The sequence below is a fragment of the Aspergillus fischeri genome, genomic scaffold (assembly GCF_000149645.3).
Source record: "Aspergillus fischeri NRRL 181 1099437636266 genomic scaffold, whole genome shotgun sequence".
Taxonomy (NCBI): domain Eukaryota; kingdom Fungi; phylum Ascomycota; class Eurotiomycetes; order Eurotiales; family Aspergillaceae; genus Aspergillus; species Aspergillus fischeri.
The window spans coordinates 472,030-498,660 of NW_001509760.1; the positions used below are offsets into that span (position 1 = coordinate 472,030).

General features: G+C 49.6%; 11 protein-coding genes across 11 annotated transcripts, besides 2 other annotated features; 7 read left to right on the top strand and 4 right to left on the bottom strand.

Annotated features, from left to right (window-relative positions):
• Positions 1-202: 202 nt before the first annotated feature.
• NFIA_048620 (uncharacterized protein) lies at positions 203-2,405 on the bottom strand (the record flags this gene model as incomplete). Its single annotated transcript, XM_001257421.1, has 5 exons — positions 203-694; positions 837-1,145; positions 1,227-1,289; positions 1,362-1,778; positions 1,866-2,405. 5 exons carry the CDS (start codon positions 2,403-2,405, stop codon positions 203-205), a joined length of 1,821 nt encoding a protein of 606 aa, XP_001257422.1.
• A 998-nt stretch (positions 2,406-3,403) lies between these two features.
• NFIA_048630 (actin-related protein 2/3 complex subunit 4 family protein) lies at positions 3,404-4,514 on the bottom strand (the record flags this gene model as incomplete). Its single annotated transcript, XM_001257422.1, has 5 exons — positions 3,404-3,412; positions 3,472-3,516; positions 3,574-3,699; positions 3,756-4,194; positions 4,309-4,514. The coding sequence occupies 5 exons, from the start codon at positions 4,512-4,514 to the stop codon at positions 3,404-3,406; spliced, it is 825 nt and encodes a 274-aa protein (XP_001257423.1).
• Positions 4,456-4,479: a microsatellite.
• A 114-nt stretch (positions 4,515-4,628) lies between the features above and the next one.
• Positions 4,629-6,405, top strand: NFIA_048640 (ubiquitin-specific protease UBP6; the record flags this gene model as incomplete). Its single annotated transcript, XM_001257423.1, has 2 exons — positions 4,629-6,282; positions 6,344-6,405. The coding sequence occupies 2 exons, from the start codon at positions 4,629-4,631 to the stop codon at positions 6,403-6,405; spliced, it is 1,716 nt and encodes a 571-aa protein (XP_001257424.1).
• A 461-nt stretch (positions 6,406-6,866) lies between these two features.
• NFIA_048650 (PaaI family thioesterase) lies at positions 6,867-7,860 on the top strand (the record flags this gene model as incomplete). The annotated part of the gene is made up of 2 exons (XM_001257424.1): positions 6,867-7,295; positions 7,483-7,860. 2 exons carry the CDS (start codon positions 6,867-6,869, stop codon positions 7,858-7,860), a joined length of 807 nt encoding a protein of 268 aa, XP_001257425.1.
• Positions 7,861-8,966: 1,106 nt separating this feature from the next.
• NFIA_048660 (putative MFS drug efflux pump) lies at positions 8,967-11,158 on the top strand (the record flags this gene model as incomplete). Its single annotated transcript, XM_001257425.1, has 8 exons — positions 8,967-9,122; positions 9,162-9,270; positions 9,331-9,389; positions 9,448-9,604; positions 9,664-10,043; positions 10,113-10,485; positions 10,554-10,684; positions 10,745-11,158. 8 exons carry the CDS (start codon positions 8,967-8,969, stop codon positions 11,156-11,158), a joined length of 1,779 nt encoding a protein of 592 aa, XP_001257426.1.
• A 327-nt stretch (positions 11,159-11,485) lies between these two features.
• NFIA_048670 (Mtc5p) lies at positions 11,486-15,811 on the bottom strand (the record flags this gene model as incomplete). The annotated part of the gene is made up of 1 exon (XM_001257426.1): positions 11,486-15,811. The coding sequence occupies one exon, from the start codon at positions 15,809-15,811 to the stop codon at positions 11,486-11,488; it is 4,326 nt and encodes a 1,441-aa protein (XP_001257427.1).
• A 910-nt stretch (positions 15,812-16,721) lies between these two features.
• Positions 16,722-17,342, top strand: NFIA_048680 (E2 ubiquitin-conjugating protein UBC13; the record flags this gene model as incomplete). The annotated part of the gene is made up of 4 exons (XM_001257427.1): positions 16,722-16,774; positions 16,838-16,926; positions 16,984-17,115; positions 17,167-17,342. The coding sequence occupies 4 exons, from the start codon at positions 16,722-16,724 to the stop codon at positions 17,340-17,342; spliced, it is 450 nt and encodes a 149-aa protein (XP_001257428.1).
• Positions 17,343-18,345: 1,003 nt separating this feature from the next.
• On the top strand, positions 18,346-20,026 carry NFIA_048690 (uncharacterized protein; the record flags this gene model as incomplete). Its single annotated transcript, XM_001257428.1, has 5 exons — positions 18,346-19,159; positions 19,222-19,356; positions 19,408-19,454; positions 19,519-19,902; positions 19,979-20,026. The coding sequence occupies 5 exons, from the start codon at positions 18,346-18,348 to the stop codon at positions 20,024-20,026; spliced, it is 1,428 nt and encodes a 475-aa protein (XP_001257429.1).
• Positions 19,322-19,352: a microsatellite.
• Positions 20,027-20,526: 500 nt separating the features above from the next.
• Positions 20,527-21,361, top strand: NFIA_048700 (60S ribosomal protein eL24; the record flags this gene model as incomplete). Its single annotated transcript, XM_001257429.1, has 3 exons — positions 20,527-20,577; positions 20,722-20,865; positions 21,074-21,361. The coding sequence occupies 3 exons, from the start codon at positions 20,527-20,529 to the stop codon at positions 21,359-21,361; spliced, it is 483 nt and encodes a 160-aa protein (XP_001257430.1).
• A 1,035-nt stretch (positions 21,362-22,396) lies between these two features.
• On the top strand, positions 22,397-22,863 carry NFIA_048710 (40S ribosomal protein eS30; the record flags this gene model as incomplete). Its single annotated transcript, XM_001257430.1, has 2 exons — positions 22,397-22,456; positions 22,687-22,863. 2 exons carry the CDS (start codon positions 22,397-22,399, stop codon positions 22,861-22,863), a joined length of 237 nt encoding a protein of 78 aa, XP_001257431.1.
• A 1,104-nt stretch (positions 22,864-23,967) lies between these two features.
• gup1 (glucosamine 6-phosphate N-acetyltransferase) lies at positions 23,968-24,612 on the bottom strand (the record flags this gene model as incomplete). The annotated part of the gene is made up of 2 exons (XM_001257431.1): positions 23,968-24,057; positions 24,130-24,612. 2 exons carry the CDS (start codon positions 24,610-24,612, stop codon positions 23,968-23,970), a joined length of 573 nt encoding a protein of 190 aa, XP_001257432.1.
• Between the last annotated feature and the right edge of the window lie 2,019 nt (positions 24,613-26,631).

The window sequence follows — 26,631 nt, forward strand, 5'->3', positions numbered from 1 at the left end:
GGCACGAAAGACGAACAGTGCTAGGGTGAGGGAAGCACTCGTTGCCCTTCAAAGTACCAAATCGATACAAAGCAGATCTCAAACTGCTGGGGCAATTTACAATGGAGCCAAAAGATAGCAAGACATTGTTTGCCGTCCAAGGATGAAAACAATCCGGAAGTTTGCAGTACCGGCCGTCCCACGACTCTGTCCCGCTGAAACCTTAAGGGTTGCCTGCGGACGGAAGACAAGTGGGAGACGACAGGGTATTCCGATGACCAGGAAACCTACCTCGCATGCCAGCCGAAGAATGCATATACATTGCACGGCGCCAGCCGTCATCGCTGCTCTCGGCGAAGGAGCTGCGGCTGCCAAGTTGAACGCTTGCACGGCGGGAAGGTGTCGCGAAAATATCAGTCCTGGAAGATGTCCGAACATTGATTGGACTATTATCGCTCCCAGATGACACGATGGTATTGGCATGGGACTCGCGACTGCTTCCGGTAGTGGATTCGGGCAGTAGGCCGGATTTCTTTGTGTTCTCCTGGTCGTTCTTCATCCAGCCCGTCAGGACAAGATGGCTAAGGATGCTCATCTCATGCGAGGAAGCGTCTTCCCAGGTCATGGTCTTAGCTATGTTGGATGGCCATTCGAACCAGATGGGACCGTAAGGAGACTCAAGGTGAATGTTCGTCAAAGGGAAGTTGTTCGGTAGCTTCATATCAGTACGATCATGGAGGGTACCTTTCGATATCAACTTGACATAATACTGTACGCTCAATCCGTCAGTGTGTGCCAAACCAGGGCCTGAAAAGCTGCAAAGCTTCGAGAGAACAGGTCAAGAAAGGAAGACATACCAGCAGCGTACTTTCTTCGGTCTTTGGCAACTTGACCAGAGTATCGAAAGGGAACCATTTGCCCATATCTGGGAACTTCAAGATCTCTGTGGTATCCTCCGAATTGACACACAGCGTGTACTTCTGGCGCTCATTGAAGGCAGGACAATTCAATCCAGCATAAAGAAGTTCTCTCAGCAGTCTTTGGTCAAGACCAACTGTGTTCGACCTCTTGACTCGCGCAACGAGAGATAGGATGTGCCGACTAACCAGCTCAAACAACTGATTGCGGTCATGCACAGTGTACAGCTTGGTAGCGTACCACGGGAACTAAACAAGGGGTGTATGGTTAGCATATTGTCTCTCTCATGTACGTTCTGCGCACAATGGCATCAGACGAAAGGGGGTTACCTTGTAGAGTGTGCTGATGGTGGACTCGTAAGTGCGCTGAGGACACTTCGCACAGAATGGAGACTGACAATGTTGTTAGTGCCTTGAACAGACAACCAGACAAACACCGGATTGAATCGAGTGAATGTTACTTACACGGTGCGGTATCTCTGCATGGCGAATGGCATTGACGATTTCCTCGCTGGTGAAAAAACCCGAGAACCCAGTAGAAAAGGGGTCATCATTGGGGACGGCGGTAGGCATAGCATCTTTCCAGATGATGCACTTGGCACGAGGGAACAGGTCCTTGAGCAGAGCGTCTTGGTTACTGAACTCAACATCAACAGAGCGATTACCCAGACGAGGCGCGCGGCCAGTCTCATAAATTCGGTTGATGCGAGTAGCTGTCTCCTGGGCATCATTCGCGGACTGGAACTCCGCATAGCAGTCCATTGTCTTAGCGGTGGAACGTTCCATTATGATATGGATTGCGCAGCCCTGTTGCGGAGTAATAAGGCGTGCCTGGCGACCTAGAAACTGAATGATTTCCTGCCGGGTGACTGAGTAGGGAATCTGCCTTGCTTGTTAGCCGAGGGCCCGCGGACGTTACGACGACGAGAGGACTTTCATGCCTAGAGACATGTGAAGGCTTTGACTTACGTTCGCGATCTTTACCACTCCCCATTGAGGGGGCATTCTGTTGTGGACTTGGCTCCCAAACGGCATCTCGGTGGGTAGGGCCACCGTGTCGAAACTTTTCTCACAGTCAGCAGCCTGGGTAGCTATCCCACGACTCTCAGAGTCATGCTCTAGGAGCTGGTGCAAAGAAGAGCGCGGAGCCCAGTGAGAGCCAGCTGCTGCGAACCCCGTCTGCTTGGGACGGACCGAAAGCTGAAGCTGAGTGTTCGAGGCAGGCATCGGAGTTTGCATCCCGTGGGCTCGTCCTATGACGCCAGGAAGAGCGTGAGCCATACTCTGCATACCGTAGAAAGGAGAGTACATGAAGGGGCCTTCCTGCTGCAATGGCTGGGACGGATTCGGATTGCCTGGGGCCATCATATACTGTCCCTGCTGCGGAGCAAAGCCCAGCATGCCAGGTGCTCCGAAGGGAAGCATGTTGTAGCTCTGTGGGTAAGGAGGTGTGAAAGCATATCCGGACTCATGTCCGGAGGCTTGACTGTTGATATCCTTGCCCTCCATAGTGAGATCAGATGGTTAACATGCAAGAAGGTTGAAAGAGAAGAGAAGAGAAGGAAAGAAGCACTTCTCATAGCAGAGATAGGCTCTTATTGTTAAAAGCGTCGGGGCAGATGAGCGCCATAGTAACAGAATGTTGGGATGAAAAACCTGCTTTTGATTCAGTATTCATTCATATTCACTATTATATGCTGTCTCCACAATGAAGTGTTGCCTACATCTATAGGATTAGACAATGAGCTCTGTGAGGAGACAATAAAATATCTACATGAGGCCATCAGTGGTGGGCTTAGATACTTATGCTAGATAATGAGCTCTCTATAAAGACATCATCAAACTGAACTGAGAAAGAGATCTCCCGAAGGTAGTGCCAAGCTCATGAACTGACATCTGAATCAGATATCATCTGTAGAGGCTAGTCCTCAACAAGGCAGATGATCTGTGAATGGAGTATCAGCACTCGATGTCTGACATTGCATCCCTCATAATTCACTAGAAGCAGAGTCACCATCCCTGCGAGTACGGGTGTACGGTCACACGGATATGTTGGGATTTAGAAGCTATGGTATCCCTTAACCATTGGGCAGTGGCAAACAGTGACATACTCATGGAGAAATAAATACTAGAGTAGACTTGTAGAGAAATTGGCGAGCTGTACTGGAAAATCTGGCAGTGGCCTAGAGACAGATATAGAGTGCCGAGATTGGGATGTAACAATTGAGTTTTATGCATTGCTTTATTGCAGTAGAGGCAATCGGGCAGCGAGTCAAGAGGAGCCATAGTCCTGATGAATTGCTGTAGATACATGGATGAATTGTAAAAGCGAGCAAGCTCACCGGGGTTTGGTTCAAGGGTGGGATTGAGGATCTAAGGAGGGAATAAAGCATCCAGCGGACTGCTCGGATGATTCCCTTTAGCAACCTAGATCGCCTGTACAGAGGTTTTCATTGGACGAAACAGAGGTCAATTCAAGGAGAAATGTAGGAAATATCAATGATTATTTAGTCAAACTGTAGCGTAGATCTATTAGAAACGAAGTGAGTGTGGAAAGGAGGAAGTGGTCTCTTACTGGTGTCAAGAAAGACTCGGCGACAAATCGAGCACGGGCATTCAACTGCATATCATTAGCCTTATAGAACCCTCAATCAAAATGAGGAATCCGAGAACATACGAAGAGCTTCATCTCAGATATCTCCTTATCCACTTCCTCCATGAATTGAATGATAAAGTCGACCAGCTTATGCTTCAACATAGCTTCTGTATGGAAGTTCGTGATCAGGAACGAGATGTCGTATCCCTTGAACAGGTGAGCGAATTGTCCATTCTCCGGCCTTGAAGCATATGGTCACTTACCTTGACCGGTTTCCTCCGCAAGATGAAGAAGGATTCTGCTCGTTGCGTCAAGAATCTGGTAAACTTGTGGACCAGGATATGTTCAATTTCATCTGCTTGCTTAATTCTGATGCTCACGCGCACACTGTTTACGCTGGGCTCAATCAGGACCTTTTCATTCTCATTGCGAGAAATTGTGAGGGGGTTGAGGAGCAGTTCCGGGGAGCTCTGAGCCTCAATTTCAGGGACATTATGTCTTTCGGAGGTTTGCGAGGCGAAGTTCGAGATCGCAAGAGCAGCGGTAAGCGAGGACCGAACGCATTGAAGGTACGGGCGCAGTGATTGAGACTGCCAGATGATTAATATCAGTTTCGCCAGGTGTTGAAAGGGTACGGCCCACCATAATGGAGATGCGAGGTATGGTGATTCCACGTCACTGTTGCTGGACCCCACTCCAAGTCTGTCAATGTTCGGTTCCAGTCAGGAATGATGAGTGTCAAGATTGCACCAATTGACCACGCGCAGATGCAACAGTGTCAGAAAAGCTGGACTAAAACAGGATAAATGATCGTACTCAAGCACATGTACTAGGCAGTCGACTTCAGGAGCCGACGACATCCCGCACGGCTGCTTGGGCGGTGATGTCGTATGTGGTTGTTTGCGTTGTTTGTCTTGTTTGTAACTCCCGCCCCACGCTTCTTTGGAGTCACCTCTGTCACCTCCGTTGATTATGCCGTTGATTATGCGCCACTCACCCAGCAATCTATCAAGTAAGCTCATCTGGAAGACTTGGAAAGCATCTGTCGAGCTCTAACAAGATGGCTACAATACCAAGTATGACTACCCGCTCTAGTGAGATGCAATCTGGATATTTTTGAAGCTAGTACTGATACCATGTTCTCAGTTATCGTGAAGCACCAAGGCAAACGTCATGAGGTCGAGCTCGATCCATCTGCGAATGGCGAAACACTGAAATATCAGATGTACTCCTTGACTGGAGTCGAACCCGAGAGACAGAAGATCTTGGTCAAGGGTGGCCAGCTGAAAAATGAGACGCCTTTGTCCGCCCTCAACGCTAAACCGGGTCAGACATTTATGATGATGGGTACACCGTCTGGCGGTCAAGATGCCGTAGACTTGGGACGGCCGAAGGAACCAGTCAAGTTTCTGGAGGATATGACCGAAGCCGAGGCTGCCAGAGCGGAGGGAGCCACCCCTGCTGGTCTACAGAATCTCGGAAATACTTGCTACCTCAACTCTACCCTACAAACCCTGAGGAGCGTCCCGGAGCTTCAACAGGAGCTTCTAAATTACAGACCCAGCGCGGGCTCTTTAGCAGGTTCAAGACTTTCAGATCTCAGCAGCCTGGGCCTTGGTGGTCTTGGTGCCTCCATGGATCTTGTATCCTCCTTGCGGGATCTGTTCAAGCAGATGTCCGAGACGCAAGAAGGTTTCCCACCACTTATGTTTCTCAATGCTTTGAGAAGCATTTTCCCTCAATTTGCTCAGAAAGACAGGAATGGACAGGGCTATGCTCAACAAGACGCTGAAGAGGCTTGGTCGCAAATTGTCACTCAACTGCGAAGCAAACTGGTGATCAAAGAGGGCGAAGGAGACTCCGCTACCGAGGTGTCGTTCGTGGATAAATATCTTGCTGGTCGATTCGAATCGGTCACCGAATGTGACGATCCGGCGGCAAGGGCAGCTGGCGAGGAAGCGACAAAAAGCTCCGACATCTTCTACAAGCTGGATTGCCATATCGGCAAAGAGACAAACCACTTGCATGATGGAATACTGGCCGGACTCGAGGAGAAAATTGAAAAGCGATCACCTACGTTGGACCGCGATGCCGTCTACACTAAACGATCCCGCATTGCCCGGCTGCCCAAGTATCTGACCGTGCACTTTGTCCGCTTTTTCTGGAAGCGTGAGACCCAAAAGAAGGCCAAGATCATGCGCAAAGTGACTTTCCCTGCCGAATTGGATGTGGTAGAATTTTGTACGGAGGAGCTCAAGAAGCAGTTGATCCCTATCAGGGATAAGGTACGAGATATTCGGAAAGAAGAGGTCGACGTTGAGCGTGCCCGCAAGCGCCAGAAGCTTGCTCATCAGCGGGAGGAGGAGCTGAAGAGAGCTGCTGAGTCTGATGCGGGTCTGGAACCCATGCAAAAGAAGCAAGTCACGGAGGGGCAAAAAGAGGCTACAAAGAGCGGCGAGCAAGATGGGGACACGGCCATGACAGATGTCTTCAAGTCGGATGCAGAGTACGAGGCCGAGAAGAATGCCTCAATACTCGCTGCAAAGAAGGAATTGGCTACACTGATTGACCCCAAACTCGCCTCAGATGCCGGTACAAACAAGTCGGGCCTCTACGAGTTGCGCGCAGTCATTACGCATCAAGGCGCCAGTGCTGACAGTGGTCACTACACGTCATATGTGAAGAAGCAGCCAAATGGCAAGGGCGAGGAGGACGGAAAATGGTGGTGGTTCAACGACGAGAAGGTCACCGAGGTGGACGGAGAGAAGATCGAAACCCTTGCTGGTGGTGGTGAGTACATCGCTTGTTTCAGTCTATTGATAGAACTATGACTGATATTAGGCAATTTCAGGCGAATCCCATTCTGCACTGATCCTTCTCTACCGCGCAGTTGACTTGCCCACTGCGGAATAAGAAGCTTCAACGCCTACTGATACCAACCGTGCCGTGCCTTCGGTCTACGTCTTTGAGAAATGGAGCTTAGCACATAACGACCACATGAAGCATCATTGAACCAAGCTTTCGCATCAGCTAGACTCCTGCAGTCTTCCTTGTTCTTAGCGTCCAACCTTTTGGTGACTCCGTGAACATTGCATGCGTGCTATTCTTACGAAGAACCTTTAGATAGATACATGAACCCAGGGACATTCCCGAAGTGTTAGATAGTGCTTCAGTAACATTTGAATCTGCATAAGGAACAATAACATGGGCGTAGAAAAGTCCTCGTCAAAGGTTGTTCACGTGACTTCAACCTCGGTATCGGCGCTTTGTTTCCCTTGCCCTGAAGGTTGCTTCTGATAAATTGTACTGGTAACACCGTATCGTCTGAACCCCAGCAATACCTATCGCCAGGTTGCGATGTGATTCAGATCATCATGCTCGGTCCTCGCAGAATCTTTCAATCTCGACCGCGCTGGAATGCAACGCAGTTGAAGTCAGTGCACCTCTCGAAGCCCCGTCTGTCGCGCCATACCAGCACTATTGCCCAAGCAGAGCCACCAGCAGCCAAGTCGAGGTGGCTACGGCGATTGGCCTACGCAGGAATATTTGGTGGATTAGGGGTCACCGCTGGCAAATGGATGGATGAGAAGGTCTCTGCACCCGCTGTGCCAGGAACAGTGGAAGACGCAGCCAAGCTGGAGGAGATCAATCACGTATTCGAGCACGGGCTGCCTATCGTGCAAGAACTAAGAAACAATCCGGACTACGTGGAAACGAATGCATACGAGGGATTTTCGGAGGAGGACAAAGCGCACAGATTGACGTCTGGACCGCTGCGTGGGAGTCGGGGGTTGGCGCTCCAGGTTCGTATCTTTACCTCAGGCATCATCATGGAGGAGACGCAATCAACCCGGGATTGCGATTTTTCTTGGCGTGCATATTGATATCATTACCGAGCCCCCCTGCCTACCGAGCACTCTAAATGCCGGCATGGAAGCTCGATCAACCTCGGAAGTACTGGCACTTGCTAATTAATTTATTGTCGTACAGAGAGTTTTCTATAACGACAAGGAGAAGAAAGTTATCAGTGTGGTATACCTCGGATCGGGTCTGGAGGGTTGGCCAACGGTTGTCCATGGTGGCGCTCTCGCTACTGTTCTTGATGAGAATCTGGGACGTGCTGCTATACGCCATTTCCCGGCACGCACCGGCGTGACAGCCAATCTTGAGGTCGACTACCGCGCTCCGGTATATTCGGGCAACTTTTACACATTTCACTCGCAGGTAGACCCAGAAAGAAGCACTGAGCGCAAAGCGTACGTGACTGGTGAGATCCGCGACCCGGTCGGGCGAGTGTGTGCGCAAGCCTCTGCGATTTTCGTGGTTCCAAAGGGATTCAAGTTGCGGGAGATTGGAGAACGATTCTGATCCAGTTGCTTCGTCGGAGACAAGACTGGGACATGTCATGATGCCGACGAGACCTTCAAGCCCGGTACTTTTGGATGGATACTCAGACAATGATCGAGATTTCCCTGCTCGATATAATTGAATATTAAGTCTATTCCGGGACTATCGAAGGCGGATTGCTCGACTTGTCGCCTATTCTTCTCGTTATGCATAACATGGCGCTCAAATGGTCCACTAACAGGATATTATTTTCAGTACATACATATTAGCTCGATAGATCGCGATGGTATGACAGGGGAGGCTGTTCCGGAATATTTCGAATATCACTCAATTAAAGTTGCATGAGCTCTTGGAACTGGTATTTGACCATTGGAGAAATTAATGGGTATAGCGGAAAACTGGGGAAAGTCCGGGGTATTGAACTTTTGTAGTGGTCCACTTGGCCCGATCAACGGGCAAACAAATGAGATGACCGATTTATTTTCGCTGGCTACTGGCTAGCTCCAATCTGGTCATATATCCGTTTCTCTCCTCCCTCCCAATCAAGTAGCATAAACTCAACCAACACATGGCCCAGTCAAAGTTAATATGGAGCTTGTTTCGCACCCTATCGCCCGCGCCACGCCTGCAGGTCCAATCCCCCGCACTCTCCACGGCCCAGATGAGCCCAGCTGGCCCAGAGAACCCCTCGCCGGCAATTACTGAAGCACTGTTCGCACCAGAATTCTGGAAAGTGCCTCGGTTCTGTCCCGATGTGGAAGCATCCCCGTATGAAACATCCAGATGTTTTGGTAGAGGTGGTCGACGAACCTGGCTCGCTTGGTCGTATCGGAGTCAGTTCTCCGCCTGAGATCATGATTCACGGAAACGTGACTCCGCCCATGAACCTAAGCATTCTTGTCGTGGAGGCTACCGAGAGCTTGGTCTATTATTGAACTTTGTTATTCTGCTGGAATATTGACACATATAAGAAGCGCAGACTTGCTGGCTGATCGACACGATTATTTTCCTGTTTCCTTTTCAATAGTACCAGGTCGTTGCTTTCTGCGGCATTGGACCGATCTATGGTTTCTTTTTCTCTCGTTTCTGTCATCTAATTGAGTCACTTTGCGACATTCTGTACAACGATGGAGGTCGCCGACCACGCGAGTCAGTCTCAGGTGGATGAGAAGGCTGCAGGACAGACAAGCATGGGGAACAATCAGGAGCATAAGTACAGTCATGAGGAGATTGTTGGACTAGAATCAGGAGGCTCAGATACGGCAGAGGGTCAAGACATTCCTGTGAGTACCGTGCTTTATTGCTCTACTGGTTTGGTACAGCTCATTGAATTGACTGCTGACTCGATTCAGTTGTCCTTCCGCCGCTTCATGGGCTTCACGGCCATGGCCTTCTTGTGGACTGGCAGCCAGATTCCTGTCTATCTTTTCGGTGGGTTCCTCATACCTTGGACTGATCTTGCGCTTGGTATAAGCTGACGATGCCGGTTAGGAGGTATCCCACCCTATATTTATGCAGACATCGGTGGTGCGGACAGGTGGATCTGGTTTGTGGGTGATACCCTTCTGAAGCTGCCTTTACTCACCACTAATTCATTTTATCATACAGGTCCTTGCAAATCTGCTAGCTCTAGCCGGTGTATGCCCTTTCGTTGGTTCTTTGTCAGATCTGATCGGCCGTCGCTATGTTGCCATCATTGGCGCCTCTCTCATCTGTCTTGGGATGATCGTTACCAGCACAGCTCACACAATGAACATATTCATCGGTATGCCCAAGTGTACTACCTAGCTGGCCAAGGGGTACACATGCTAACAAAGAAATTAGCTGGGATGGCAATTGCGGGTGCTGGTGCTGGCGTCAACGAACTGACGGCACTGGCTGCGACCTCGGAAATGGCGCCAACCAGGCAACGAGGCAAATACGTTGCCATCCTGATATTTACTATTGTGCCATTCTGCCCGTCTGTTTTATGGGCCCAGCTCATCGCAGCGCATAGCGGCTGGCGCTACGTTGGAGCCTTCTGCGGTGCCTGGGGTGGATTCGGCTTGCTAGCCACCGTCTTCTTCTACTTTCCACCGCCGAGAGTCAACTCGCAGGGACTCAGCAGGAAAGAGGTGATTAGGAGGATCGATTTCGTCGGTGGACTTTTGAGTATCACTGGTTTAATCCTGTTCTTGGCTGGCATGCAATGGGGAGGTTACCAGGTACGCATCGCCTTCTACATGCAGACTTTAACACATCCCGACCAGCAGCTAATCCAGTCATCAACATAGTACCCCTGGACAACCGCACACGTCCTTGCCCCCCTTATCCTCGGATTTGTGATTCTCGTCGCCTTCGCGGTCTGGGAAATCTACGGCGCCAAGTATCCCATCTTCCCGACACGCTTGAAGCAAGAGCCCCGAACCCTCGGTCTCACCCTGGTCATCACATTCATCTCGGGCGCAAACTTCTTCTCAATTATCATGTTCTGGCCTACGCAGTCATTCAACGTGTATGGCCACGACCCTGTCCAAGTCGGACTCCGTAGTCTACCTGTCGGCTTCGGCATCATGGCCGGTGCCTGTATCGTCCTGTGGCTTCTAAGTGTCCTCCGCGGTCACAACAAGGAATTATTGATCGTCAGCAGTGTCCTCATGACAGCAGGTCAGTCATGCTCCCCAACCCCCAACATCTCCCTGAAATAGTTGCATTTCTAACGCTCTGTAAATCAGGCTGCGGCGCAATGGCAGTCGCCCGACAAGACAACCTCTACCAGCTCTGGGGAATCCTCGTCCTCGCAGGCCTGGGTATCGGCGGGATCGTCGTCCCCGCTTCCATCATCACCACAATTATTTGCCCAGACGTATGTTCCAACTGCCCTTTCTTTCTACTTACGCGGAAGGCTAACAGGCTCGTGCACCAGGATCTCATCGCAACAATCTCAGCGCTCACGCTCTCCATCCGCGTCGTCGGCGGCAGCATCGGCTACACGATCTACTATAACATTTTCATTTCCAAGTTCATCCCCAACGCGAAACACTTCATTGGTGGCGTGATGGTCACGAAGCTGAACATCACCAATCCGGCATACATTGGCGAAGCCATCGAGCTCACCGGTGCTTCGCTGCTGGAAGAGTTGAAGACCATTCCTGGAATCGCGGGAAGCGAGACTGCGTACAATGCCGTTGTGACTGCGGGCCAGCTTGCGTATGCTGAGAGTTACAAGTGGGTGTACTACGTCAGTATTGCGTTTGGTGGTGTTTCTATTCTCGCGGCTTGTTTCCTGGGCAGCATCAGTCAATACATGGATGACCATGTTGCGGTGGTCATGCATTAAGTCAGGGTATTCTGCATCATTGTTATATAGGGTCGATAATTTACATGATATGGGAATGGAAGATGCTTTGATAACTCAGCGATGATCATTGGGGCCATGAATCAACCCTGCATGTCGTGCTCGTCTAGCATATCGCGCATAGTAAAGCAGAAAAGAAAGTAGCGTAACCAGACGAATTGGTAATGTAAAGGGTCAAAATTCGGAACCCCCACGCCTATAAAATGCATATGAGAATAAAAGGGATGGCCCTATACGTCATAATTCAGGGGTATATATGCATGAAGCAACAGAAACAATCCACAGAGCTCATGCAGTGACCAATCGAAGTCATGTCACCTTTTCCACTTGGTTCATCGATGACTTTTTCGGAATGAACGTGGTGCTGGAGGGTCTCAATCTTCGCCGATCTTCTTTCGCACGAAGACCTCGACTGAGACCTCCTCCGAGTCCACGAGCGAGGGATGCAAATGGTGATTCTTGCCAAGGTCCAAGGAGATCGTCTTCATGCGGGTCCACACTAGAGGACAACTCGCTCGGTCGTGCTGGCAGTTCAGACCGTTTGAGACGGGTGCTCGTTGGTGAAACATCCCTCTCATGCGCTGGAGTTGACGGTTCCAACGGTGTCGGGATATCCGTGCCAATATGCTCAGAGCAATGACAACCGCAGCCGCTAGGACAAAGCTGAAGCTCTTGCTCCTCATCAATCCCGTTTGCTGGGATGTCACTTTTATCCCGCTGTGTCACAGATATAGACACTGAGAACCAACTTCTATGGCAGTCAAAGCAGGTCACGTGGCCGCATCTCAGGCATGGGACAAGCATTCCTTCAACCACTTCGCCGCATATCACGCAAGGAAGCTTGAGAAACAATGGTCGATGGGGTTTGCAGTTCTGGCAGGTAACAGTTGCAGGACCCGTGTTCAGGTGGTTCTTGACGTTTTCCTCAACAGCGGTAGGCGCGAAGATAGACATCTGAAGGGCTTGACCGCATTTGATACAGTGCCGCTGAAGGCCAAGTCCCCGGTCTTCCCTGTCAACGTCTATAAGTCGAGCGTCCTTGTGGCTGCGACTCGAAACGATGAATGACGCATCCATGTTGTTGTGGCTCCTTTTCCGTGAGCGTAGTTCATCGGATTGACCCCCAGCTGTGCCTATTTTGAGCACCTCACTGTGCTGCACTGGAAGTCCCCAGATGGAAAGCAAATGAGCGTACGCCATGCGGTAGGCTTTGTACAGCCCTTCTTTACGCGGATCAAGCATCGGGGTCTGGTTGCTTCTTCCGCCGTCAAACTCATCCTGATTCTTCAAGACAACCTTGAATTTTGCCTGCGGCTTCGGATTCTCTTGAGGCTTTTCACTCTCGGTGTCAGAGTGGGTTTGAGATGTAAGCACAGCTGAAGGTGTGAGATAGTCAGGAACTGCCGTCGCAGGCTTGCCAGCAAAAGCACTGGTAATCAGACTGCCACTAGGACTTTGCTTTTTCTGGCCTGATGGAACTGCAGTGGGGGAGGCTGACGAAGGGCCAAAGGTGAAAGACCGCGAGAAGGAAGAGGCCAGGGCGGAACCAAATCCTGACCCGCTGCGTGGCTGGGACTGCTGATCGGGAGAAGCGGCTATCGAAACATTGTGGCTCACAGTCTTCCTTTCTGCATTTAGCGCACCTACGCGAGATGCTAACGGCGGAGTGGTGCCAGTTGAATATGGCGGCGTAGAGTCCGCACGCCAGACCTCGGAAGATGATCGCCCGGAGCTTTGGGTAATCGGTGTCGGATGGCCTTCCTTCGGCGTGGATGCAAGGGGCGTCACTGCCTGCGACCTGTTCTGGGTGGCTGCCTGAGTAGGAAAGATATCCATAGGAAACGATTGCTGTCCCATTCCATTTGATACCGGTTCCTTATTCTGGGTTGCTTCCTTTGAGATCTCTTCGCTTTTTGGCTGTTGAAGGACGCAGGAGAGCATTGCAATCATCTGCACGTCACCAATCATTTCGAAATGATCAATCAGAGACGGTATTAGCCAACGGCCACCATAGGGGTGATCTCCCCATTGAGTGGCGCTGTTTGCTGACTCCTTACGGCTTTGCTCCTGATTACTCTGATCGAAGCTCAAATCCACTGCACTATCCTTCCGCTGTATACCCGAGGGTCGTTCCATCATCTCTGAGCGCGTCGGAGACAACGAATCATTTTGGTTTTGCAAAATCAACTTGACCAGTCCCCAGATCCGAGCTAGTTCGTGATAGCCCAGATCTAGGGCTGCCGAAGCATTGTGAGCACATACATCAGTGACCTTGCCACAGATGCGATACCTTCGGGCCAATTCACGCTTTGCTGGTAACAGCTCGCTGAAATCATGTATAGATATTAGATTTTGCGCAGAATCGGACGACTTCGCAGTCATCGCCCCAGCAGTTGATCGCTGCGAGTGGTCGGTGGACCTGGGCCGATAGATACCCAAACTTCCAGCGCTGCGCCATGTTTGAGATGTTGGGAATCGTGCTTGCAAGCCCGACAACATGTCGGACGAACCTGATGAACTTGAAGTCTCGGCATCGGAATCATCGGAATATTCCGAAGTACCATCGTCCGTACTCGCCAGTGTGCCGCTGAGTTTCGGTCCGGGGGAGCTTGTTTGGATACGACCAAATCCTTCAAAGACTTTATCCGCTCTTGATAGTCTCGACATCTCTTTGAGTCCCAAATTCTCAATCAAGTTTGATGACTTTTCCTTCTTATTAGGAAAGAAACATACTAGTCGGCCATCATTGGCCCAGAGCGCTCCGCATGCTTTGGCCACGGGAACCATGACATTCGCATTATTAACCGGACGAAGTAGCTCAGAACTCATGCCCAGTTCTTGACTCTGGGACATTCCCACTTCATCTTCATCGCTGGATTCGTCGTCCCCTAAGTCGCCATTTATAGGAGACTTGATTGTCTCGGCTGTCTCGCCCAGTATGTGAGCTATGCTCTCCTCTAGTGTGCTTTCCCCTAAAAGGTAACGGACAACGCCTTCGAGACAGCCTCTCTTATGAGACAAATAGGTTTCCGCGATCGTTCTCAGCTCGCTTATCAGCTTATCAGCAAGCTGGTCAGTAACAGCGGCAGTCCGCTGCACACTGAAAGTCGGCATTGAAGTCTTGGGATAGTCAACTGGGAATTTGATGTCCACTTTGAGAAACAGAGAATCCCCCTCTGCACCCCATGGCCCGTGCAGCGATATTGTTGCTTTCCGTTGCCTAACGTCTACAGATTCAAAAGCAACCTTGGTGAACTTCTCTCCAACATGTGTTATCTCGTCTCCCAGGGTTTCAATATCCCATCCCGAGATCTTCACACCACGCATCCAGGATATAGGGTTTGTATCAGCCCGGAAGTTCGACCTTCTTTGCATACCAACCCTAGAATCCGCGTTGCCTCCTTGAGTCCATGGACGGGAGTAAGGAACAGATATTGTATTAATACCGGTACCACCAGCAAGCTTAGGGTTGGGTGATAGAACAGAATCGGGTTCGCCATATACGTCGTCGCCATTTGCGTCGCGGAAAGTCTTGTAGACAGCGCCTTGCCGTGTGACGTTCAACGTGGAAACGAAAGACTTCCCTCTCTCGTAGCCAACACGTTGCAAGATATCTGGATCCACTCGGTGTAGACGAAGCTCCCTATCAGTGCCCCACGACACAAGCTGAAACTCCCTGTAATCGATTCCGTCCGCCACACCTCCACGTGCTCTCCAAAGGAATTCCTTCACTTGGCCTTTATGTCCCGGAAAACTGTGCACCAGTGGAAGGTTCTCTGTGAGATTAGTACCGTCGCCTGACCTGCGACTGTATAGATGAAGGTCGCTGTTGCCCCTCTGTGGCATTGCCAAGACTCCCCATCCGAATGGGGTGTTGCGTGCTCGCCATACTGGGAATGGAGTGGTTATGACCTTCTCGGGTACTTCGTCGTCTACCGTGTAGTCCCAAAATTTGATTGTTTTATCCAATGAACATGTTACCAACGCCCCTGGCCTGACTCTGTTCCAGTCCACCCCGTAGATCTTAGTATGATGAGCCTCAATGGATTTGATCGGGTAGGCTCCCATTCTCGTATCCCATATTCGAAGAAATTTGTCATGAGAACTGGCGATAACGTTTGGGTCCTGTCTGTTCCATTTGACTTGCGTTGCACCAGCAAACCAGTCGGAGAATGAGATGGCAGGCTTGGAAGGGGTTCGCAGATCCCAGCAATGAACAAAACTGTCTACCGCGCACGTTGCCAGAAGGTCGGGATGGTGAGCGGAGAAATTGATATCCGTGATAGCTCGCGTATGAGCATGCAGGACATGTTCGATAGAATTCTCCCCAGTCTGCATCGCCAGATTCCATACTAAGGCCTTCTGGTTGGAAGTGCTCACCACCCAATAGTCCCGCGCAGCGAACGGAGACCACTGAACGTCTGCGACTTCCCATGGCGTGTGATGAGGAAGATACCGAGGAGGAGAATACGGGGAATCCAAGTCAATGACATGCAGGCCTTCCTTCGAAGCCAGCACAACGTCTCTTCCACATGGAGATATGGACATGGATCCGACAGGCTGCTCCACATGAAACGAACTGTCTTCCCCAAAAGTGGGACTTTCGAAGGCCGAAGCCAAGGGCCTGGGCTCCATTATGTCGATTATTGCTGCAACCCCGGAGGGGTTGGTCGTGCTAAAGCGCTTCCTAAACCGTGCAGTCTCGCGTCCACCTCGGACGTGAGCTAGAAGTAGAAATTAAAAGATCGCACGAGGACAGGATGAGCGGTAGGGAGATCTGAGGTGCTCTCATCTCGGAAGAACTTGGCAATTGGCCATCAACTGATTATGGGAGATATGACTGTTTGAGACCATTCGTTGCGCGCATTATCTGAGGCCCGCTTGCTCGAGAGCTTGAACAACTCCAGGGTGTTCGGAAACTGGCTGGTGTTCGCGACTTCCTCAGCTGCTGGGCTGCGGTCAATTAGCTGTGAGCATGTGTCTGCACTTTAGTATAAGGTTATCTCACATACCAATTTATGTGAGTGCAAGCGAGGGGCCTGCAGCATGACAGAATTTAGCCTGTAGCTCTGTGCAGTATAATGCAGAGTGCAGGGCCCAACTCCTTCCTTATCTCCGCAATTATTCAGTAGTTGTGGAGATAGTTAACTAGTTAAGAAACTAACTAGCAGTGCCATATAATAATGACTAAGCAAGGAACTACACAGGTTGTCTTTATGGAGTGCCGTGGCAGATCAACAGGGAGACGTCTAATAGAGAAGGCGGTCATGCCTCAGCAGGTAAATGCCCCTCTGACGGTTACGTCGGTTTCTAATTTCTTCTACTGGAGGATACTCCGACGCAAATACCTATTTGATTCCTTGGTGTTTTGGTCACTTCATCCCTGGCTCTTTGCACATTTCCTGGGTCTTATCCCAAATTTCTCTCTTTATCAGCCTTCTAGAGAAATAAAACTGGAGTCCAGTAGATCTGTCAACCTTACCTTGGATATCAGAAGGAGTGGAAACTCGGATCGCGATAAGCTTTTCCTTTTTGGCGGTTCATCATGGCCCTTCCAAAGCGAATTGTGAAGGAGACCGAGCGCCTTATGGCAGAGCCGTGAGTTACAAATTATCTCCGGAAAGAATAAGTTATCATCGACTGACGCGTTTTCTCCTCAAGGGTTCCCGGTATCCATGCTGTGCCTCATGAAGACAACCTTCGATACTTTGACGTGTCCATCCACGGACCTGCTCAGTCGCCGTACGAAGGTTTGACACTGTTAGAGAATATTGTGGGCAAATAGCCAGTTTCTAATAGTATAACAGGTGGCATTTTCCGTCTAGAGCTCTTTCTGCCGGAGGATTATCCTATGACCCCGCCAAAGATACGTTTCTTGACCAAGATCTACCATCCCAACATTGACCGCCTTGGGCGCATTTGCTTGGATGTTTTGAAGAGTACGTCGTTCTGTTTCTTTGGGAATAGCGCACAAGCTAATAGTATATCAGACAACTGGTCCCCTGCTCTACAGATCCGCACGATTCTCCTCTCAATCCAGGCCTTGCTTGGAGCTCCTAACCCCGATGACCCGCTCGCCAATGATGTTGCACAGCGTTGGAAGGAGGATGAGCAAGCTGCGATACAAACTGCAAAGGAATGGACCAGAACTCATGCAATGACCTAGATTCTGGGACTCCTCAGTCAATTTTGCTATGCCGAATATGAGCGAGACTGCTGTTATGTGACCATGAAGAAAATATCACGCAAGCGCAAGCCCTGGTGGCTCTCCTGTGGTTCCAACCATGCCCTATAACATGCGCTATGCCTTTCACGTGGGACGAGTCTCCTTGGTGTACTCTCCGTTTCGTTGTCTATACTTCCTCTCTTGCTGAAAGCAGCGCGATTTTGTGGCTATGACTTGTGGAATTTCCGGCTTCAAGCTGCTGACTCACACTTTGGCATGTCTGTCATCTCACAACTACACCATGCTGCCTAGACCTTCCTATATAGAACTATCGGCCCCCAAAATGATCACTTAGCGAGTATCGAGTTCTAACTAGTGCTTGTGGCTTCTGTTCCGACTATTTACCACTCTTTGTATCTGTCCTGAGTATCGTATACGACACATACTTGAGCGAATTGTCCAGAGAGTCGCCAGTGAGCTGAGAAAGGCAGCGGCCTCCTAATTATCCGTAATGATATGGAGTGGCATAGCCTTAGAACTGTCAGAAGTGAGATTACGCTACAAGTCAGGATAATCATCAAAGCCATTTATATGGCATAGATGCACAAAGCCTGAAACACCAACACCAGATGATGAAAAGTAGTTTGATAGTCGGGGACTTGAAAGCTGACCCAGATGAAGACCTTGTGAGTGAATAAAAGGCCCTGAGTTTCTGCCACTGCTGGCTACCCTGTAGGTACTAAGGTATAGAACATTCACTTCCCTTTGTTGGCCGGATCGAAAACAACTTATATCCGAAATGCTGTTATGAAATGGTATAGCCTCAGATTACTTCACAAGCCTTTGTAGCTCTACTGTGTTTAGAAACTTCTTCATTAAGACCTTGATATCGCGAGCTTCTGAATACCATTCATAGAGTTTCTGGTAAGAATTGGCGGGTTGATACTCAGACATAACTCTTAAAGGACTGTCTTTCATCGATACCAACACTGAGCAATTGACCATGAGTCCGGACCCTCACGCTGCTGATCGCAAGGCTCAGAAGCAGCGTGAAAAAAAGATGAACGCCGAGAGACTAAAATACCAAAAACAACAAAGCGAATATTTCCCTCTCACTGACAGTTTCATCGTCCCCAAGAGTCGTGTTGCTCGCGCTTTAGATACTTGTGTCAGGTATTTGCAGACAACATCCCGTGTTGCAACTTCTCCCGCTCATAATATCGTTGTTAGCAATATCAAGAATTCAGGGAAGCAGCTCAAACTCGGAAGGTCTCGCTCCTTCGAGTCTGAGAGCAGAATCTCGTCTCGCGACGTTACGCATCCCGCATCTGATCTCCCCGCAGTGCCAAACCTGAAGGATCTGCCTGAGAGGGTGAGAAAGAGAGCGGAGAGCTCATCGCAGGTGGTAAACAAGGCAAGTGTCTCGCTGTCTCTGCTCGGTTGCCCAAGAAACTGCAAGTCAGCAAAACTGACGGTCAAACAGAAGGATCCTGATAGAGCATCCCCAAAGGAAAGTTCTTTCAGAAGAAAGTTCAGCAGAACGATGACTGGTGACTCTGTCAAGAAAGTCAGCAGCATGGACAGAAAGAGCTGGCAGACTCAGTCCTCCTCCGCTGGCAGTGGAGGCAAGACTCGCTCTATCCGCTCCGCCTCGGTCACGGCGACTGATATAGATCTGGGTGAGGGAGATGCCGCAGCGCGTCTTGAAGGAGGCCTCAAGAAGCTCGAAATTTCTGAGGGCCTGAAGAGAGAGGGAAAGCCTGCTGCTATCTCTACTGCGCAGCCAAAGGTCGTCAAGTGCCTCAGATCCCCTGGTGGTAAGAGCTATTGAATTTCTCGGTTTAGTCTTTCAGCAGGTTGCTGATTCAGACATGAACAGACTATGTGTTCCTTGATATCGAAACCCCCGGAGAGAAGAGCAACGCGAACAGCGACTCCAGCCCTGGTCTTTCCCCCAAGGCCAAGAGTACCGAAGTCGGATCTGGTGAGGACGAATCTCGTGAGGACGAATTCGGTGAGCACAAAGGTGTCTGAGGACTAGCGTGGATTTTGCTGACCAGTTAAGGTGAAGCTGCGAACGACCAGGACCCGAGAAGCATTGTCGAAAAGAGAGTAAGAGCTGTGGCTATCCTGTCAGCTGGTTCACGATAGTTCCAGACAGCTAACACAGTGACAGCTTGAAGTAATCCGCCACATCGTGAAGAATATATTCCAGGGACAGTCGGACGAGGATACCAAGACTGGAAAGGCTCCGCAGAATGCCAAAAAATGGGACACAAAGAACACAAAGTGCATCAAGTGCTCCGGAGACTGCCCAGTTTGCGGCAAAGCATGCTGCATCTTCGACGTTGCTCGCCGCACCGCTGCCCAGGCAGACTCTACCCCTGAACATGCTGAAGCCGCAAACCAGATTCTTAAGCTGATCCAGCGTCTGGGCAACAGCGTCTTGGAGGCGAGCACTTACTCCCTGTGCACCACACCCGGAGGCTGCGGACGGTATGTCTGCTCCGACTGCTGGGGTATCTGTCCGGTCGAGCTATGCCACGATGTCCAGTGCAAGGTAAGCAATGCCATATTTCTCTTCTCTCCTTGCCGATTGCACATAAATGAATGCTAACAGCCCCTTCTCTGCATAGGACTGCAAGGAAGATCCCTGGGCTGCGTGTGACTGGCATGATTACTGATGCTATCATTGAGACTACTCGATGCAAAGTCACTCTGTTAATGCAGATTCAATTGCAAGGGAAAGTTGGTCTCTAGCTATCATGCCACTCGAGCATCGATCGAGATGAGCTCCTTTGAGAGATCATTGGCATGAGAGCATCATATTGGGGAACGAAGGGAAAAGCCAAAAAAAAAAAGCGGAAAAAGGAAAAAGTTAAAAAAGGATTATGAACTACATTACGATCACAGAGAAAGAGCCAACAGATAACAATTCCATTGCAATGATCCCTTCTTTGATGTAATCGTAGTCGCCGTAGAGGTATAGGAAGTCCGAAGTTGGAAGGCGGCCGCCCAAGGGCAGACGAGGTCACGTGTCGCACTTTAGCGAGGCTGGCTCCGCACCGCACCACAATTGTGTCGGTCTCACGAACAGCTCGCCGCAGCGACCGATTCGACTTACCACCCCAACGCCAACCGACAAAACCTCGTCTCGACCGGCTGCGCATCTCCAACGTTCAAGATGCGTACCTACGACGATTCTTTCAGCGGTCAGAAGATCTACCCTGGAAAGGTGCGTTTTGTCCCTTCCGGAGTCATCAATCATCCAGCAATTTCCGCCCCGATTCTCTACGAGCGCAACGCCGATTCATGAAAATGTCCCACAAAATTTCTTCTCTGGATATGGGTTAACATAGTGTTGGATTTGAAATTATAGGGTAAGCTGTACGTCCGTGGCGACAGCAAGATCTTCCGCTTCCAGAATGGAAAGTCCGAGTCCCTGTTCCTCCAGCGCAAGAACCCTCGCCGGATAGCCTGGACTGTCCTCTACCGCCGTCAGCACAAGAAGGGTATCTCTGAAGTCAGTACTACCGAATTCCTTTGAAGATTTGTCGAAGATCCCGTGATTGGTTCGAAGCAGGAGAGTGGGCAAGGGAGCTTTTATACGTTGGGGAGGCATGGAACTGCCGTTGAATGCGTGGACAAATGAGGCTTGAAACAATCACGGGTGACGCGAAATAAGATGTGGAAGAGCAATTGCTGACAGGGTATGTTTTCACTATGAATAGGAAGTTGCCAAGAAGCGCACCCGCCGTGTCGTCAAGCACCAGCGTGCCATCGTCGGTGCCTCCCTTGATGTGATCAAGGAGCGCCGCAGCATGCGCCCTGAGGCTCGTGCCGCTGCCCGCCAGCAGGCTATCAAGGAGGCCAAGGAGAAGAAGGCCGCTTCCGAGAGCCGCAAGAAGGCTGAGAAGGCCAAGAACGCCGCCACCGCCGCCAAGGGCACTGCTCAGCGCATCCAGAGCAAGCAGGGTGCTAAGGGTTCTGCTCCCAAGGTCGCCGCCAAGTCTCGTTAAACGGATTGAAGGCGGTTCGGCTTGGGCTGGGGAGTAGATAGGAGGATCCTTGTGGTTGGACTTTGGGAGGTTTCCGGAGCTGGAATTTTGTTTCCCTCGCAAAATCCTAACAACAACAAATCGGCGTGCGAGCGATGGGCTCTTGCGGATGAGACAACCCGCAGGGTGTTCAGATAGGCTTTGTCATTTTCGCGCCATGGTAACTACCAGGAATGGAAAAATGGATGTTATAATGAAGCCCTTGTTCTTTTTTTCTGACAGATTTCCTCTCCTGCTTGTAGATTCTAGTGCCCATTGCTTCTGCATACACTCAAAGGATCCTTCGATTTACTACAAATCCAGAACACTTTGCTCTGCGCCAGACTATTTCTAAATGGCCCTATCAGCAAAACGTGGTAGAGATGTAGATGTACTAGGTATTTCACAGCCACAGGTAAGAGAGACGATATTTAGAGCTCTTAAATCGTACTTGATTCTGCACTGTCCAGATATCTAGAATCAACGCCATGATCGGCTGGACAAAAGCACTCCAGTTGCATCATAGGTCTGAGTGGCTATGCTGTAGTTGCGGATTGCTTATCTTGATGCACCGGATAGTTGTAATTACAATACAGTATTCTAAATGCCCTGCTAGCTAGATATGGAGTAGGGCTCAAACCTAATCCATTCCTTTTTGGGCAATTGATATTGGCTGAATACTCCAACCCGTATCTGCGTACAGCATCACCAAGCATAGGAAGGATGAAATTGACATAGACATGAATATCAAATAAAGTATCGCAATAACCATCGCAAAGACAGAGCTAACCGCGTGCCAACTTAAAATCACACAGCGATCAGTACGAAACTATTTCTGCCTGAGGCAGAAACAAATGGGGTGACTAATCACAGGTCGCCATCTCGCTTACGGAACAGCCTAGCGCGCTTTGCCCACAAGAGTCGATCGAATCCCACCCGCTCCAGAGAAGCCCCGAAAGAGTTCAACCTCAGTCAACTTACCATCTCGATCCGACAAGCTACACATCACCAGCAGCCATGGGTAAGGTTCACGGATCTCTCGCCCGTGCGGGTAAGGTCAAGTCTGCGACTCCTAAGGTGAGTTCTTCTTGTTCTTCCTTATAATGAAGTTTTGATCTCCGCGTTCCTACTGGGAAGGGTTCATCGTCGCCACCGAAGAGGAGGGATTTTAAAGGAAGATTTTTGCAGCGATCCGACATGCAGAAACGGCAGAGAGGATATATGCGAAGACAATATGATGAACCGATGTTTTCCAGGGAGATTTTTGCTGAGTCAAGAGTGCTGATCGGTTCTGTTCTACTGTACAGGTCGAGAAGCAAGAGAAGAAGAAGGAGCCCAAGGGCCGTGCTCTGAAGCGCCTCAAGTACACCCGCCGTTTCGTCAACGTTACCATGACTGGTGGCAAGCGGAAGGTACGTTCAAATCCAGCTCGATACAAAGGATGCATATATGCTCTGAGCGGGAGAGTTGGGTTCTGTTCTTAGAAGGAACCAGTTCTCCGTCCAGCCAGCAGATTTTGCAGGAGGACCTTGGCATCGAAAAGGCATCAGACGCTGACAGGGCATTCGTTACAGATGAACCCCAACCCCACTTCTTAAGTTGACCGCGTCTTTTCCGGCGGAGGAAATTAGGTGATGAGAAAGGGGGATCCGACGACGATCATCGAACATACAAATCACCATCATCATCTAGTCGGCGGTTATACTGGACAAGTGACATTCTGGCCTACCTTCAGTATGGTACTTATACGGGAACAACCAACGGACGACAAACCTGACTCTAGTGGAAGGAAACTGGGTTCATGAATAGAATATGGGCTTGCAACAATCATCATATGGGGTTAAAGCATTGTTTGGGAATCAAAAAAACTTCTTCATTCTTGCAAACATGTTTATCTTGTCAAGCATCAACCCCATCAAATGCTCAAACAACGGATGATGGTGCACAGCTTCTGGGTGCAGTGGCTTTCTGCGCCTTGTGTTTCGTGGCGGATTGAATATCTGCATTCCGTCAATTGATTCGTCGCGGTCTTTCTCGATCAATCTACCTCTTCTCGTTGCGTCGGATTCGCTCCTTTTCGATTTCATGATTATGCTTGTTGTATTACTTCTACGGTCGTAAATTGATGCCCTACGTTTTTCGAAGTCGTCTTGGGGCTATTCGTAGTGCCAGACTTGCATCTAACAACGTAGTATCAATAGGAGTGCTTTTCACAATTACTAGTAGTTCGTCTAGCATACTTAAATGAAGTTCTATCAGGGGTCAACTCTAACAAATGATGTACCTGAATGACAGAAAAACGTAGGGCTCAGGACCGAAATGTCTCAGCGGTTCGTCGCGGAGGTAACAGCATGACTTCGTGCTGGGCGGTCTGTACGGTTTCAGAGCATCGGTCTTCAGTATCGTCTGTGCACAGCACAATCAATCCGTTCGAGAGCTACACTCATCGTTGACGCCGAAACAACGACGAAGCATGCCACCGTGAGATCCTTGATGTCAATGCACCCTCAAATAAAACGTTCAACGCCGAGATACCCAAACCCGACGAATCTAAACACTGTCCAGCTCAATGTCGAACTCAACTCAACTCAGTAGTAGTGCGCCATCTCCAACCCAGCACGCTTAAACCCACACTTGATATAGAACCCCTCATTCGCCTCCGAGCAATCGAGAATCGTCTGTCCGTCAAGAGTCAGCCCCAATCGCCCATCCCGACAAGCCCCAAAAAGAAGACAGAAGACAGAACATACCTTATAACACCCCACCTTCTCAGCCACGTAATCCAAAGCCTGAATAATCCTCAATCCCAGCTTCTTCCCCTGCTGTCCCTTCTCAACAGCAATATCCTCAATATGCCCCACCATCCCCAGCGAATGGATGAACTTCCGCTCGACGATCAGACTGCCCGTGCCAACGATGCGGTCCTCCCCGTCGCACACAACGAGCAGGTAGTACTCGTCGCTCCGGGCGCGGATCCACTCGTACCGACTGTTCCACTGCTCCTCGGTGATGTCGCCGACGGTCGTCAGCACGCGGAGGACGTCGAGGTAGCCTCTCTTGTAATCGGAGCGACACAGCGGGCGGATGGTGTAGTCTGCGGGAAGGGCGGCAAGGACATCGGGGGAGATGAGCGAGGGGGAGAAGAGGGGGGTGTTCTCGTCTGTGGTGGGGGTGTCGACGGACTTAGTGACCGGGGCTGCGGTCGTCGTCGGAGCAATGGTTGTGTTGGTCATTTTGGTATTGACCCTGTCGGAAATGGTGCAATTGAGTATAGATGAGGAGGAGTTGGTCTGGTGGTGGTGGGTTTGTTGTGCTTTGTGCACCTTCGGGCGGGGTGTTGATTAGGGAACTATGGGGGGTTGATTTGGACTCGGGAAGTCAGGTACTAAGGAATTAATGGGTGAGCGAGACAAGGGATCTATGTGCAATTTTTCAGAGACGGCAATTGCGATGATAACTCAGTAATTGAAACGAACGAGAGTAATGTTGTGGACAAGTCATCAGCTCCCCAGCGCGGAAGAGCATAAATAAAGGGCGGTCCGTGGTTGAGGCTTGGAGCATCTGAGACGGGCATCACTGAACAGTTATTCTGTGGTCACGTAATCTACTACCATATACCATGGCTTGGCGATGGTAGAATGGCAACTACATATCTTGCATTCTTACTTTAGTTCCTCGCGTTTAATGTTAATTATCTACTCCGTACTTACGTACAAGTTCACTGGTCCAATCAGTTAGTTCCTTTTTTACTATTACGTATATATACTTAATAGGCCTTGCTTCTATCTTTACTATTATTATTCTTGTGTATCTTCTATTATCCTTGATCCGCGTTGGATCATTGTATCGCTATATCAGACATATACCTGGTTGGTATATCAATAGGCTACCTGGTCGGTAGGCTGTATCATCTCGCTGCTAAACTTAGTGGCTGAGACAGCTCCTCCTTAGAACTTTATAGTTGCCAGAACTATGCTATAAATAGGCACTCTTACATTACTAATAATACTAAGAACATATAGACTATATGTGCCCTATTTCTTCCTTTAATCAACTCTCTTCCTTTATTCTAAGAATCCCATAGAAGATATAGTAAATAATAAAGGCTTCTGGCCTTCTGCTAATCCATTTAGGAAATTTTGATCAAAGGCCTGCCACTTTAAGAGCAGGCATACCAACCTGTAATATCTCTTCTAAGGTATAAACCATCCACTCTTAGTGCAGTATGAATGTACACTGACTCTACTTTAGTGGAGTCTTTAATTTCTGTGGTTTCTCTCTGAGGTGCTATTTAATCTAAAGGAGCGGAAGATCACAAGGCAGTGATGATGAATGTCCGCTGAACAGAGCAATGGAGTATTACATATTTACAGAAGAATGAATAGCTGAACAGCAGTTTTGAGGCTCAGGTTAATTTGCTTGACTGTGTCCACGGGAACTCGACTTGGTCGAGCCTAATATCAGAGCCATTCCAGGGCTTATTCCTACTATGTGCAAGTACTTGCAAGACCCATTCATGTCTTATCCTCAACCTATTGCGATTAGAATCACCTACGTCTATCACAATCTGTATAGATGCGTCAAGCGGTGAATATGCGAAGACTCAGACTGTTGGCTTGAGGGAAGTTGCGCGCACCGAGTGTGTGGACCAAGGGTCAGCAGCTGTACGCTGAGTAGGCACTCAGAAATGAGAAAATCCGCACTGTTGAGCAAATTGTGCGGCAACGTTTGTTGAAGGGCTATTCTCCCGGAATAAGGTCTCCTCCAATGGGGACTGCTATTCTCGAGCAGTTCAAGAAGATAAAGTCCGTGCTCGGAGCAGCAGGTGCATAATGAGTTCAACAAGCTGTAGTGATTTCTCCCTCGAGTCCAAAGAGACAGATCATTAATCATTATTCACAACATACAGGTCCGAATCGCATCGAAAACGCATTCAGCCCTCTGAAATTTGATATTGTCTACCTCTTATAGTAGACTGCTAACAGTCTAGTTGTTGGCAATTATGTGGCGAGCGCTCTGCTAGTCATGGGTGGACCAATAGAGTGCTTGCAATAACGGCTTCTGATACCTTAATAATTCTATGAAGCGTGCAATGTTGGGCGTTAGCTTCAAGTCGTCAGTTTCAACCAAGCGTTGGTGGTCAATGACAGCGCGGACAGCAAGCCGTTAGGCATCCACAAGAAACGCACCCACGTGCTCAACAACTATGTTAAGAACGAGCTCCACTGTTCCAGTAGCTGTCACTTCTGGAG